The 15,118-nt window shown below is 43.0% G+C and overlaps 1 protein-coding gene across 5 annotated transcripts in view; it reads left to right on the top strand.

Moving 5' to 3' along the window:
• The window catches only part of ZBTB2 (zinc finger and BTB domain containing 2), a 29,211-nt gene extending 14,808 nt beyond the window's left edge, over window positions 1-14,403 (top strand). For 4 of the 5 annotated variants that reach the window (XM_055535969.1, XM_055535970.1, XM_055535972.1 and 1 more), the window contains exons 2-3: window positions 5,411-5,595; window positions 11,628-14,403. In XM_055535969.1, the coding sequence (XP_055391944.1) occupies window positions 5,423-5,595; window positions 11,628-12,999 (1,545 nt within the window). In that variant the 5' untranslated portion in view covers window positions 5,411-5,422 and the 3' untranslated portion in view covers window positions 13,000-14,403. Of the gene's footprint in view, window positions 1-5,410; window positions 5,596-6,414; window positions 6,492-11,627 lie in introns of those variants that run through there. The other variant, XM_055535974.1, reaches the window with a different exon arrangement.
• Window positions 14,404-15,118: the final 715 nt, after the last annotated feature.

The raw sequence follows: 15,118 nt of genomic DNA, 5'->3' as shown, positions 1-15,118 counted from the left end.
CAGAGCCAGCCCATGAAGACGCTCAGTCCTCAGCCTACGCGGCATTGTGCAAGTAAAGCCTCATGGAAACGATTATGAAGGGGACCGCTGGGGCAAGAGCAGTACTGTCAGCCGGGCCGGGATGGAGGGGGGCCCAGTGCCCCATCCTACCCTCTTTTCTCACGCTCATTCATACACGAAAGAGTCGGGGTGGGGAGAAAGACGTTTTTGGTCTCTAAGATTTTAAAAAATTGATGCATATGGGTTTTTCCCCCAATGTGAATTATGAACATATGACACATTTTCTTTGTTTTTCCTCTTCTCAGAGACTCTAGACACGTGTTCTTCCTTCTGTATTTGAAAAACACTTTCAGTTCTTTTTCTATTTTAGATGGTCCTAAATTGAGATCCTAAAATAACTAGTAGACCCTCTTTAAAAAGAAACATTTTGCAGTTTTATCATAGTTTTATTATCTTCTGAATAAGATACTTACGTTCGTCTGTTGATGGAATGAGGTGGGGAGCCATACGTTTTGTTACATTGAAGAGATGATATATACTCATTAATGTAATAACCCCAAACCTCAAAATCATCCTGTAAAATATTGATAAATTTGGTGAAAATTTTATATGTCAAAAATTCTCTAAAACAGAATCAAAAGAAAGTAAGAAAAATGTTATCATCAATATCCATGACAGAGGGCTCATTTCTTTATATAGAGTTTTATAGTTCGATAAGGAAAAAATAAAATAACCTGATAGACAATTGGCAAAACTTATGAAGAGAAATAAGAGGAAATAAAAATATACTTCAATTCATCAAATTCATAGAAAGTAAAAAGTGATATTGGCAAAGAGTCTTTAAAAAGTGTTAATACCCAGTGTTGGCTAGAATGTGGGGAAATGGGTAGAGTTGGGAGTGGACGAATGCTAGTGTGTATCTTTAATATTTGAATCTCTTACAGCAATGTTTACACTTTAAAATAGCCATTAAAAATCTCCAATTAATTTTAAACTAACATACTTGTATGTAGTATGTTCCAACAAATCAAATGAATTCCAGTTTAAATCCCAATTCTTGTATTTATGGATTCAGTAATCTTAGGCAAGCTACCTAACCTCTCTAAGCCTGTTTCCTCTTTTGTAAAATGTGGGTACCATTCTGTACTGAAGTGTTAGTTGCTCAACCGTGTCTGACTCTTTATGACCACATGAACTATAGCCCACCAGAGTCCTCTGCCAATGGAATTCTCTAGGCAAGAATACTGGAGTGGGTAAGCCATTCCCTTCTCCAGAGGATCTTCCCTACCCAGGGATTGAACCCGGGTCTCCTGGATTGCAGACAGATTCTTTATTGTCTGAGTTACCAGTGGGTAGCAGGACCTCACATAGCTCAAGTTAGTGTGAAAATAAATGAATGGCATGAAGAGAATGGTTAATGGTGAACATTCCATAAACAATAACCTCTTATTGCCATCAAAAGATAAATAGTAATTCCTTACCATACTTGTCAATCAAAGCGACACCCAAAGCTGCCTGAACGTGGATGTGTTCATGATCAGAGTCAGAGGCCATGATAAAGCAGCTCAGCCCAGTTTTCTCTAAAAGGTAGATACTTTTTGCAGAGAAGGGCAAGTTAGTGTTCTGGCACTTTTCAGAGAACAGCTTTGAAGACTAGTTTCTAGAGTTCTATCCTGGTCAGATTAGAGTGTGTTTCTTCATCATCGCAGTTACTTTGCCCCCTGGCAGCATCTCTGGCTTTCATCGTGAGCCTCATGCTTTTTCTCTGTCTCTTCTTCCTCATCTTAGTGCTTTTGGCTTCTCTGACATGTGCAGAAGACACTGGGGAACTAAGTTCCCTATCCACACTATCAGTGTTCACGTGCAGGTGAGGCTATAATCCAGGTCTTCACACTCAGGAGCTACAGCCAACATGGTGGCTCTCCTGCCTCTCCTACTTGGATCAAGCTCTTGATAGAAAACACAAAACTTGACATTTTGGAGTCTTGCTTTGTGAACCAGATCAGTCTCTTAAAGTGTCATTCCACTTTGCTCGTTTATTTTAGGGCACACTTGTCAATTTCTGAATCTGCCAGATCATCTCTAGAACAGGAAGGAGGTAGGGGAGTTGAGCACCAGCTGAGCAAGAACCGATGTTTCTGTTTCTGTTTTTGTCTTTAAGTTCATTGGTAACTCTTTCTCCATGGTCACTTTCCTGATTCTGAAGTTAAGCATCGTAGTTTTATCCATTTTTAATCTAATTAATTAATGTGTGATGAGCTTTTCTCTTTCAATTTTTTGAGATAACTGTGGATTCACATGCAGTCGCAAGAAATAATATAGAGAGATCTCATGCACACTTCACCCAGTTTCCTCTAATGGAACCAGCTTCAAAATTCTGCTCCCATTATAAGCAGGGTACTGACATTGACACAGTTGAGCTGCAGAACATTTCTGTCTCCACACGGCTCCCTCTGTTGCCCTTCTACAGCCAAACATCATTGGCCTCCTCTCCTCTTGCCCCTCCACCACTCACCTGTTCTCCATTTCTGTAATTTTCAAGAATGTTATGTAAATGGAATCCTACAGTATGTAACCTTTAGGGACATAACTCACCCAGGTTGCTGCATGTGTGTGTACTTCATTTCGTCTTAAGGCTGAGTAGTTTCCTGTGGTTTGGGCATACCACACTGTTTAACTGTTTAACTGAAGGGCATCTGGGTAGATTCTAGTTTTTGACTGAGGAATAAAGGTGCTGTGGATATCCAAGTACTGGTTTTCGTATGAACCTAAGTTTTCATTTCTCTGGGATAAATGTCCTTGGGTACAATTTCTGGATAGCATCATAGTTACATACTTAGATTTAAAAGAAATTGCTGTTTTCTAGAGTGGCTACACCATTTTGCATCCTTACCAGCAATGGTATGAGTAGTCCATTTCTCTGCATCCTTGCCAGCATTTCCTTGTTGATATTTTATATTTTGGCCACCCTGACAGGCATGCAGTAAGTCTCACTGTGGTTTTAGTTTGCTTTTCCCTAATTGCTACTGAACATCTTTTCACGTGTTATTTTGCCATCTGTATATCCTCTTTGGTGCAATGTCACTTCAAGTCTTTCTCCCATTTTCTAATTCAATTGTTTTTGTACTATTGAGTTTTGAGAATTCTTTATATATTCTTGATATTAGTCCTTTATCAAATTTTTTTCTCCTAGTCTTTGGCTTACCTTTTCATCCTCTTACCAGGGTCTTCTTCAGAACAACAGATTTTAATTTTTCTTGTTGTTATTTAGTTGTTGTGTCCAACTCTTTGGGACCCCATGTACTGTAGCCCACCAGGCTCCTCTGTCCATGGGGTTTCCCAGGCAAGGATACTGAAGTTAGTTGCCATTTCCTTCTCCAGGGGAGCTTCCCGACCCAGGGATTATACCAGAGTTTTTTGTGTTGGCAGGCACTTTCTTTACTACTGAGCCCCTCTGGGAAGCCCTTTTAATTTTTATGAAGTCCTATTTATCAATTTATCCTTTTATAGGCTGTATGTTTGATGAACCCTAGAGCCTCTAAATTTTGTCCCATGTTTTTCCTCAAAAGTTATAGTTTGGTGTTTTCCATCTGAATTTGTGATGCATTTTGAGTTATTTTTATGTAAGATATGAGACAGATTAAAATTCTTTTTCTTTCTGTTTTCCTTTTGCTTTCTTTTTCGTCTATGAGAGTCCATTGGATCCCACAGCATTTTTGAAAATTGTTCTTTCCCCACTGAATTATTTTTGTGCCTTTGTCAAAGATCTACTGTACATATTTCTGTGGGTCTGTACCTGAGTTCTGTTCCACTGATCTGTCTGTTTATCCCTCTGTCAGTGCCGTGCAGCCTTGAATACTATAGCTCTGTAACACCTCTCAAAATTAGACTGATTCCTCACGCTTTATTCCTCTTTTTAAGCACTGTTTTAGCTATCCTAGTTTCTTTGCCTTTATATAAACACTTCAAAGTACTCTCGTCTATATCTACAAAAAAGTCTTGCTGGGATTTTGATAAGAACTATAGCAAAGCCATATATCAATATAGAAAACTGATTTATGTCTTCCTAAACATGTCTACATGTCTTCCTACAGCATGTCTCTTCATTTATTTAGATCTTTGATTTCTTTCATGAGCCTTTTCCAATTTTCAGTATACAAGTCCTATACATGTTTTGTTAGATTAACATTTATGTATTTCATTTTTTTGTAATTGTAAATGATTTCTAATAAATAAATTTACGTCCACATGTTCAGCATTAGTATATAGAATTACAATTGACTTATATGTTTATCTTGTATTCTGTGGCATGACAAAAGTCATTTAATAATTCCAGGAGGTTTGGTAGATACTTTGGGATTTCCTATGTAAAAGTCATGTCATCTGCAAATAGGGACAATTTTATCTCTTCCTTTCCTGTCTGTAAGCCTTTTATTTCCTTGCTTGCTTTATTGTGCTGGCTAAAGCAATTATATTGAATAGTATACTGTATTGGATAGTGGGAACAGACATCCTTGCCTTGTCCTCAACTGTAAGGAGAAAGCGTTTGCTCTTTCTCACCATTAACTATGTTATTAAGTATAATGTTGATGTATGTGTGCTTGGCTTTTATGAATGCTATTTGCCCATGGGAAGGAGCAGTTTCCTGATGCAATGTACTCGCTCCCCCAGAAGCAGTTCCCTTGATACAGTTAGATTGAGGCTACGTGGTTTGCTGGAGTGAAGGAGGAATAATGAGCTTAGAATTTTGAAGATTCAGATTTAAATTTTGACTCCCCACCCCGCCCCCCACTATCTGACCAGATGGCCCTGGCTAACTACTTACCCTTCTCGAAGCCCATTTCCTCCTCCACAAAAGAGGGAGAAGAGCACCTGTCCTGTGTCCTAACCCTTGAGGAATAAGGGATGTGGGGGTTATTAGAGCCCTGCCAAGGCTTCCCTGTCTACACAGCAGGAGCTGGAGTATTGCCCAGACTTTCTGAGATCTTTCTGTCTTACTCTGCTGTGCCCCGACCAGCACCTTAATTTACTCATCTCTCTGGAAGGTTTGACAACTTCTAATGGATCATTAGAATTTGCATTTGAAATCTTAAACTCAAAGACCAAAGACCCAGAAATGTTTGCTGTCTGGCAGGCTGACTGTTCAAGTCTGGCTCCTGGTTCCCACACTTAAACCATCTGTATAAACTCGGGCAAAGCATGCAGTCCCCGAATTCCCCATCAGTTTCATCATCTGTAAGATGGGAGAAATGATGGAACTACTTGCCAGGGCTGTTGTGAAGACTGAATTTATATCACGTTTCTAGCAGTGCCTGACCTATTAGCCGTGATCATTACTGTTGGTGACTATAAGGACACATACTGATTTGTGAACCACCTTTCTTAAAAAAAAAAATTGTTTGCCTTGCAGATTTTTTAAAAAATGGATTTGGCCAACCATGGACTTATTCTCCTGCAACAGTTAAACGCTCAGCGAGAGTTTGGTTTCCTGTGTGACTGCACGGTTGCCATCGGCGATGTGTACTTCAAGGCACACAAATCAGTTCTTGCTTCATTCTCCAATTACTTTAAGATGTTGTTTGTCCATCAGACCAGGTAACTAACGTGGTTGATAATAATCTAATGACTGTAGCCTCTGACCTTCCACGGCCCTCTTTCCCACTGAACCTGTTCTTTGCCCTCATCAGGACCATGGTTCTCCTGACCTCTCCCTAGGCTCCCAGTCCCTCGTGACCTCACCTGCCTCAGGGAGCCCCTCCACCTCCAATCAGCCGCACTGGGGCTCCCCCCGCCCAGTCCAGATCAGCAGCCTGGGGTCCACTAGGAAGGCAGCGTCCTCCTCCAGCCCTGCCCTGAGTCTCCCCTTCCCCCTACCCACAATTGGACTTTGAGTATTTATCTTTAGTCTCCTAATGAGAAGCTTGGCAGCATGAATTCCCACTGTGCCCTTCTTTTCTCCCCTAAAATGACTCCATCTCCTTATTTTTTTTCTCCCCATCTGTCCTGTCTTCAAGAAAAGAGCCCCTGGTTTCTAAGGAAGACGATCCTCCTGCTGCCCTTGTGTTCCCAGGTTCGCCGTAGTTTCTATTCTGCATTTTTCATTTTTAACTGGTGCCCTCCCGGGCATCCCCGAGTCTGTGAAGGCTCAGCACTTCGGCGACACTGCTGTCCCCTGCCTGGTGGCGCTGCTTCTCCTTGTTGCACTGTGACAGTTCTCCAGAGGGTGACCTGTGGCCTCACTTCCCCACTCCTCATCCTGCACTCTTTGTCTCCACGGGGACTGCGGTTTCCACACCATCGCCCCACGGCCCTCATTTCTCCCAAGGTCATCTCTTCATCAGAACCCCGCCGTCCTCCCAGTCACTGTTGCCCGTGTCCTCTGCAGCATTTGCGCCTGTTTCCTTCCTTCTTCAGGGTTGTCGTCTGCATTTTGATGACTCTGAATCCCCCTTGTTCTTCTGCCTTCTCCATAGGCGCCTCCTGCAGTTTTGGTGAGTTGAGTCTCCTCGCTGCTCTCTCTGCCTCTCCTGACGGGCGCTTCTCTTTTCCTGGACCTTGCCTATACTGGAAACCAGTTCACAGCCCTGGCCTTGCTCTTTCTCTGTCTCCAGAACTCTTTATTTCCCAAGGCCCCAAGCTGTCTGCTGGACATCTAGAATTGAATATCCTCTTTTATCTCATTTTGCATGACTACAGCTGAATTAAGTCTGCCCAGAAGTGCCTCTGGCTTCTCTATTTTATTTTTTCATCTTCAAGTAACCCATACTTAAAGTCTCTCTAAAACTGCCCCCAAATCATGTTTTCTTCACAATTACCTTTCACATTTGTTTTTTCCTTCCCTTCTCACTTCCTTTTCCTAATCATTTTCCATATTACTATCAGATTAATATTCCTAAGCACTGCTTTGATTGGCGCGTGCCTTTGTTTCAGAACCTATCAGATTGTGTTATTCTTTTGATTGGAAACCTAGAGGACACTCATCACATGTCAAAGTAGCACACAGATTCTTCTTTCTGTCTTTCAAGGCCCAGCAGGCAGGGAGCCTGACCTCCTTCCAGCCAGTTTCTGAAGGCACCCCCTCAGGACACTCCATCCCCCACTGGAACCACACTTTGTTGGCCTTTGCCCACTCCCTGAACCATAGTCCGTGGCTGTAGGTCATCTCCATGACCCCCACCCCCACCCCTCCAACAATCAAGTGAGCTGAAATGATCAGGCAATCAGTCTTTTCCTCTCTTACGTCTCAGAGCACTTTATTCATGCCATTTTGTAAGAGCAACATATTTCCCCTTTGTTGTTGTTACTTGTGTCCTTGCCTCCCTTCCTTGTTTGTAAGATGCTGGAGGGCATTCTACAACTATTTTGAAAGTCACAGCCTGTAGTTCACGGATTTGTGTATAATAGCCACTTGATAGATGTCTAGAGGAGCAGAATGGGTGGTTAATAGGATTAATGGCAGGTGGAGGTTGCTTTATCTTTCGACCCTAAGGATGCCCCCTGTTCCTTTATTGCTAATGGATACCGGAAGTCTCAACACAGTGAATTAAACTGTCTTGCCAAGGGGCCGGTTTTCATTTTGAGGAATAAAAGAATACAATGTAATGATTTTTAAATATTTGCAGGAAACTGACTGTAAGTGTAGTTACTCAGTCACTAAGTCCTATTTGACTCTTTGTGATCCCAAGGAAGTGTAAGTGTAGAGCAGTGAGCAAATACCATTCTAACAAAGGAGTGTGGTATCGGTGCCCGAAGTTTAAGCAGCAGTGTGGTATTGCCCTGGAGCTGGCATGTACTGTTTGCGAAGGGAGAATGCTTAGGCAAAGACCAGAGCCCTGCTTTTAACTGCTGACTACTGTAGAGATGCTGAAGTTGAAGCTCCAATACTTTGGCCACCTGATGCAAAGAACCGACTCATTGGAAAAGACCCTGATGCTGGAAAGATTGAAGGCAGGAGGAGAAGAGGGTGACAGAGAATGAGATGGTTAGATAGCATCACTGACCCAATAGACATGAATTGGAGCAAACTCCGGAAGATACTGGAAGACAGGGGAGCCTGCGGTGCTGCAGTCCATGGGGTCACAAAAAGTCGGACGTGACTTAGCAACTGAACAACAGCAGCAACTGTAGGGGGACCAAGAATAGTTTTTCACACAGAGAGTGTTTTATGTCTGCAGTTACCACTAGATGTCTCCGCTTTATGGATGCTTCCTAAGAATAACTTCTGATAGCTTCTCACATTACTTTTTTTAAAACATTATTTTTAAATCTTTATTTTCAAAGTCTTTTAAGCCCATCCTTTACTTTTTAAAGGGTCTAGTGAAGGAAAGATTAAAAATGTAAATGACTGTGAAAGTTTTTAGGAAGGGCTTATAGCTTGTGCAAAAATTGTATTTTTCCTCCATAAAAGTGTTACGTCCAACATACACCTGCAAACTAAACCACTTACGTGTAAGTATATTGTAGACAGCTGTTTCCTTCCTCAAAGCCTGGGACATGACCAGAGTGGCCTCGAGCAAGCCGAGCAATTTGACAGGAGGTCTGGCTGCCTGGGAGGGATAGCCATGGAGGACACTGATGGCTGGAATGTGACATAAGGAGCTTTTTAAAATAACTTTTTAAGTGTCTTGAGTGTGTCTATGTGCTTCTGCTTTAAGAAAAAAAAGATGAAGATGAACAAATCAAGATAAATTGGTGTCTGGAAACCTCCCCGGGCCCTGGGTGCTGACCACAAACCCCAGGGTCCCACTGCTTTCTGCCTGGGGCTCCTCACCTGTCCCCCGGGCCCCAGAGTTTTTCCTCCCTGTAAGCTTGGCTGAAGTGTGGACGGGGCCTCCCCAACCCCATCCCTTCTTTGCCCTCAGAAATTGCACAAAGTTCATTAAAATTTGAGAGGCTTACTAACCAGTCACCTCCATTCACAGTCAATAGACAGAGGACAACTCAACTTATACAATAACCAGTAAGGGGAAATAATAAAATTTACAACAGAGTTTTTCTGGAAAGGGACCCCACTAGGGATTTACCTTTCATGGAGGCTGAAACATCTAGCCAGGCTTGGGATTTCCGCCATTTTTCTTTGGCATGGAGGCAGGGGGACTCACCATCCTTCCTCCTGATTGAAGGAACATTCCATCCCCACAGATGGTAACATTCCCCGGTGTCTGGGCAGTAGAGAATTCTGACCCGGGAGGCATGGGTTCAAGCCGGGGACAGGAAGATCCCCTGGAAGAGGAAATGGCAACCCACTCCAGTATTCTTGCCTGGAGAATCCCATGGACAGAGGATCCCAGCGGGCTACAGTCCATGGGGTCACAAAGAGTCCGACACGACTGAGCAACTGAACACACAAGTCCCCACGGAACAAAAGGCGCCCTTTGGGCTCCTGGGGGTGATTTGCATCTTTCAAGGCCTGTGGCTTCCCATTCTCTAGCCTCTGCCCGGCCCTGGAAAGATTCCCCGCCAGTTCAGTCTTTAATGCGAAGTTGACTGTTTACATTACGAAAGTTTTCTTCACCACACCAAATCCCTGAAGGTTTATTTTGAATATTGAATTTCACTAGGGCATCTCAATATGTTCGACTATACACAGAATATTGTTGGCATTTACCTTGGCTTAAAGGAAAGGACCACCTGCACTGGCATTCCTATTTAAAGGAATATAAATAATTGAAAGGACTATAAAAAAGTCTCCAAATAAAGACATGAGTGATCTGTGTGTTTTTAAAAAGTCACAAAAACTCTTTGCCTTTCTGTTGTCAAAGGGGTACTAGTTTATGCTTGATCTTTGCTTATAAAGAATATATTCTATAAAGCCTTCTATACTTTATAGTCAGACATTTTACACATGATTATTTGTATGCAGGCATCTTGAAATTTACACACATTGATGGTAATACAGTAATTATTCAAGTATATTTTATCACAAATAGCTTTAAAAGCCATTTAATAGTCACTTGCCTCCCCCTTTTTTTAGCAGAATAAAATACTAAATTTAGAAGAGATTATACTGTTACTATTTTAGCATATTGGAAAATACTTAGGATAAATAGCTAGAGGACCCAAAAAGAGTCATAATAGTAATAAGTGGTATAATGAAAAATGATTATAAATTCTAAAAGCATTCAAGGCAAATGTCTTTGAGGTTGAAAAGTGCATTGTCCGCAGAATATATTCCCTCGGTAGGTGACAGCACTTCACCTCAGGTAGATCTTGCTCTCTCATCGATTTATGGTGATTGTCAGGTTTTATTTACTGATGATTTAGGGAGGGTTCTCGGGAGCTTTTATTACTGCTTGAATCTGCACTCTGTTTCTAGGATGATGCAAACACTGAAGTCTGCAAGGTAGACCATCAGTTTGGCCACAACTCCTTTTGGTACCTTATATAAGCCACTGAACCTTGGGGAATCTCGGTTTCCATATCAATCATCATTCCAGATCTGCCTCTTCTACACAGGATTGTTTTAATGGTCCAAAGAATCTTGGTGTCTTGGCTTAGAAGTTAGACTCAAATTTAAGTCCCACCACTTACTAATACTGATACTGAGCAAGGTATAAATCCCTTTGAGCATCAACTCCTTATCTGTAAAGTGTGAATTGTTGAGTCACTCAGTTGTGTCTGAGACCTGGTGGATTGCAGCCCACCAGGCTCCTCTGTCCATGGGATTTCCCAGGCAAGAATATTGGAGTGGGTTGCCATTTCCTTCTCCAGGGGATCTTCCTCGCCCAGGGATTGAAGCTGAGTCTCCTGCATTGGCAGGCGGATTCTTTACCACTGTACCACTTGGGAAGCTCTAAAATGCAAATTAATGGCAATTCAATGAGAAAATGCCTATAAATCCCAGCTGCAGTTCCAATGATGAGGATGATTATATTTGATAAACAACTGAGTTGTCCCATAGCTGCTTTTCATGCGATCCAGCGATACTGGGATGGTGATCAGACTCCACTGGAGCTGGAATGTGGCTCGCCTTCCTGATTATTCCCAGGTCCGCTGCACTCTGCCTTTCGTGCTGGAGAGATCAGAGGGGTTCAGAGCAGGAACAGATTTAGTTTTTCTTACTTTTGTGGTCTTGCTCTTAGGCACCAGTCTAACCCCCCTACATTATGTTGTGTGACTCTTATCTTAAAAGATCTGTTGAGCTCCAGATGGCATTGAATCAATATAAAGTCCTAGACATTTAGCTGAAAGATATGCACATCAGGGATTCTTAACCATTTACTGGGTCATGGGCCACTCAGCAATGGGTCCTCTCCATAAAATACAGTTGTTTATAAATGATATAATTTTACATAGGTTACTAGGAGAAAGACTACTTCAAGAGTCTATGAGTTAAGATACCATATTTCTTTAACATGAATTACCCTTTCTCGGTCCTTTAAAATATCTTTATTGTATTCCTCTCTGTTCTATTAAGAAGCCTATAAGTTTTAGAATTAAATTGCATAGGTTGCCATTGAACACCCTTTTGAGTGTTCCAGTTCATGAAACTCACAGTAAGATATGGGAGATGGGTCTTGTTTCATTTGCCTCCGTAAGAGCCCTCCTGGTTTTTCCCTCGGGTTTTATGGAATCACTTGAGTCACGGACCGACATCCACTGACAGACTTTTCTCTTGTCTCTTTCAGTGAGTGTGTCCGCTTGAAACCCACCGACATCCAGCCGGACATCTTCAGCTATCTCCTGCATCTCATGTACACAGGGAAGATGGCGCCGCAGCTGATCGACCCGGTGCGGCTGGAGCAGGGCATCAAGTTCCTGCACGCTTACCCGCTGATCCAGGAGGCCAGCCTGGCCAGCCAAGGAGCCTTTTCTCATCCCGACCAAGTTTTCCCACTGGCGTCATCCTTGTACGGCATTCAGATCGCAGATCACCAGCTAAGACAAGCCACCAAGATCACCTCGGCGCCTGAGAAACTTGGTCGAGAGCCGCGGCCGCAGGCAACCCGCATGAGCCAGGAGCAGGGGCCCGAGGCCTCCCAGCTCTCCCAGCTGCCCTCCAACCTGAGCCAGGTGAACCGGACACACATGACCCCCTCAGACCCGCTGCAGACCTCGCTGTCGCCCGACCTCGTCTCCACGCCCGTTCCTCCCCCGCCCCCCGGGGAGGAGACCAACCTGGAGGCCTCCTCTTCTGACGAGCAGCCCGCGCCCCTCACCATCGCCCACGTCAAGCCGAGCATCATGAAGAGGAACGGCAGCTTCCCCAAGTACTACGCCTGCCACCTGTGCGGGCGGCGCTTCACGCTGCGGAGCAGCCTGCGGGAGCACCTCCAGATTCACACGGGGGTCCCCTTCACAGCCAGCCAGCCTGGCGAGAGCCGCGTGCCGCTGTCCCTGTGCAGCAACGCGGCGGACCTCGGCAAAGACGCCATGGAAGTGCCAGAGGCTGGCATCATCAGCGACAGCGAGCTCCAGCACATCTCGGACTCGCCCATCATCGATGGGCAGCCGCACTCGGAGACGCCGCCGCCCTCGGACATCGCGGACATTGACAACCTGGAGCAGGCGGACCAGGAGCGGGAGGTCAAGCGGCGCAAGTACGAGTGCACCATTTGCGGCCGCAAGTTCATCCAGAAAAGCCACTGGCGGGAGCACATGTACATCCACACCGGGAAGCCTTTCAAATGCAGCACGTGCGACAAAAGCTTCTGCAGGGCCAACCAGGCGGCCCGCCACGTGTGCCTCAACCAGAGCATCGACACCTACACCATGGTGGACAAACAGACTCTGGAGCTCTGCACGTTTGAGGAAGGCAGCCAGATGGACAACATGTTGGTACAGACGAACAAACCCTACAAATGCAACTTGTGTGACAAAACGTTCTCCACTCCCAACGAGGTGGTTAAACATTCATGCCAAAACCAGAACTCAGACGTGTTCGCCCTGGAGGAGGGGCGGTCCATTCTCCTGGGCAGTGGGGACTCCGAAGTGACGGAACCCGACCACCCGGTGTTGGCTTCCATCAAAAAGGAACAGGAAACAGTGTTGTTAGACTGAATGTTACTTATCTTTTTAAAAACTCATTTTTACAAAGACTCTCTTACTTCCCTTCCCCCAATTCAGAACTCTTGTTCTCCATGGCATGATACAGAGAGGTCCCGGCCCCATTCCCCGCACCCCTCCTGCCCCGTCCCCAGCCCCTCCTCTTAAAGGCTCTGTGCATTATAAACCTGGAACATATTTCTTTAATTCAGGGGATATTGGAAAGATAATGGTCAGTAGTACTTATAAGCTCATAGACTTGGAGAAGTTTTAGATGATTTAAAAACCTACTTGGAACTAATGAAGGGTATATAACATAACAAAACAACTCCAATGCAATTTGGCAAGCTAAAATTATGACTTTCCCTGGGTAATAAGTCTCCCTTCTCAGAAACACAATGTCTGAAAAATACAGCATGCTTCTTAGAGATACAGTGGGGCTCTGTAACTATGCAAAATCTAGAGGTGTGGGGAAACTTCAAACCCAAGAAAACATTCTTAGTAGCTATCCTCCAGGTGTCTTATTTCAGAATGCATCCTTTGAGATTATGTCCGGTTAGGAAAAATCATTAGTTGAGAAATCTACTTGAACAAAACACAAAAGAGAAAAAGTAATAATGTGATGGCAATCTTAATTTTTGGGTAAAACATGACAAGCTGTGGGTCTGTGTGTTTGGAAGAGAAAATGCGTGGATACTTGCTGTAAACAGGTGAATTAATGCACATGCCTTATCTAATTGCTGGCTTTTTTCAAAGCTGAATAACAACAAAATATGTGTTTGAGTTTCCAACAAATTTGTTGGTTGTTTTAAAAATCAGACTTGAAAGTACCATTCTATAGATTGTCTTTCTGAATAGAAAACAATATGCCATTCTAGCAGTTGCCAGTGGTAAATTTGTTTTTAGCACCAGTCAACTGCTTTTAAATCAGTGTGAGTATGCAGGGGTGGGGGAGAGATACAAGAATATGCATCTTACAGGGAAAGTTGTGAGCAAATGTAGGAACTTTAATGACTTTAAATGTTAATGCTGATAGTTTACTGGCAACATTCACTGAAGCATCAAAAATGGCAGAGAAAAATCAGGACAAAAAATTGCTGTTTGGGAAAAAGCTTAATTTTGATGTTTAGTCTCCCATTTAAAAAAAAAAAAAAAACACCTGAAATTTCCTCCATTGGCCTGAAAGCAGTAAAAGTTGTCCATTAATCTTCCTTTAGGCCAATAACAGAATGGTCTCACAGGATAAAACAGGAGCCAGAAATAAGGACCGAAGGGGAAAGGGAACAACAGTTAATAACTGTGCTGTACGTGTATGTTAAAAACTGAATATCCCGTCATCCTACTTCATGTATAGTTGTGTTCTAAGATTTGTAAAGTTTTTATACATACTTTCATTGAATAAACATTTGATTAAATGGGTATATGATTTTATCTCTGTATTACTTTGTCTGCCAAAAAAAGAGGCAGGAAGGGTGATTAGAGAACATTGCCCGAGTCACTTTCTTACTGTATCTCCTCTTGTACCTGCTGAACTCTGGGCAAATTCCCCTAACCTGGGGAGCACCTTTTCTATTTGTAAAATGAAGACAGTAACTGCACTGGATCATAAAACTGTGAGACTCAAACAAGTAAACAATATAAGAAGAAGCTATGAAGAGTCAAAATTTGACCACAAGTTAGTCTGGACATTGACTTATTGAACTTTTTTTTTGTTAAAGGAGGAAAAAAGAGGTCAAAGTGTTTGCCTAAAGATGACACAAATACAGGCTATATCAACCTAGATTATTAAATACAAATAATCCACTGATTAAAAAAACTACAGTAGTCCCTCCCCACTTACCCTCAGTGGATACATCCCAAGAATCTGAACAGATAGTACCAAACTCCATAGAAGTTATGTTTTTTCCTATACATCCATACTTAAGTTTAATTTATAAATTAAACAGTAAGAAAATAGCTGAATTGTTATTTTCACTGCTCTTGTGCTTTGGAACCATTTTTAGTAAAATAAGGGTTACTTGAGCACTGCTGCACTCTGACAGTGCATCTGATAACCCAGATGGCTACTAAGTGACAACGAGCAGAATACACTGGGCAAAGGGATGATTGACACCTGGGAGGGGTGGAGTGGGCT

The sequence above is a fragment of the Bubalus kerabau genome, chromosome 9 (genome assembly GCF_029407905.1).
Source record: "Bubalus kerabau isolate K-KA32 ecotype Philippines breed swamp buffalo chromosome 9, PCC_UOA_SB_1v2, whole genome shotgun sequence".
Taxonomy (NCBI): domain Eukaryota; kingdom Metazoa; phylum Chordata; class Mammalia; order Artiodactyla; family Bovidae; genus Bubalus; species Bubalus kerabau.
The sequence above is the reverse complement of the archived record's forward strand: the minus strand, read 5'-3'. Positions and strand labels throughout refer to the sequence as shown.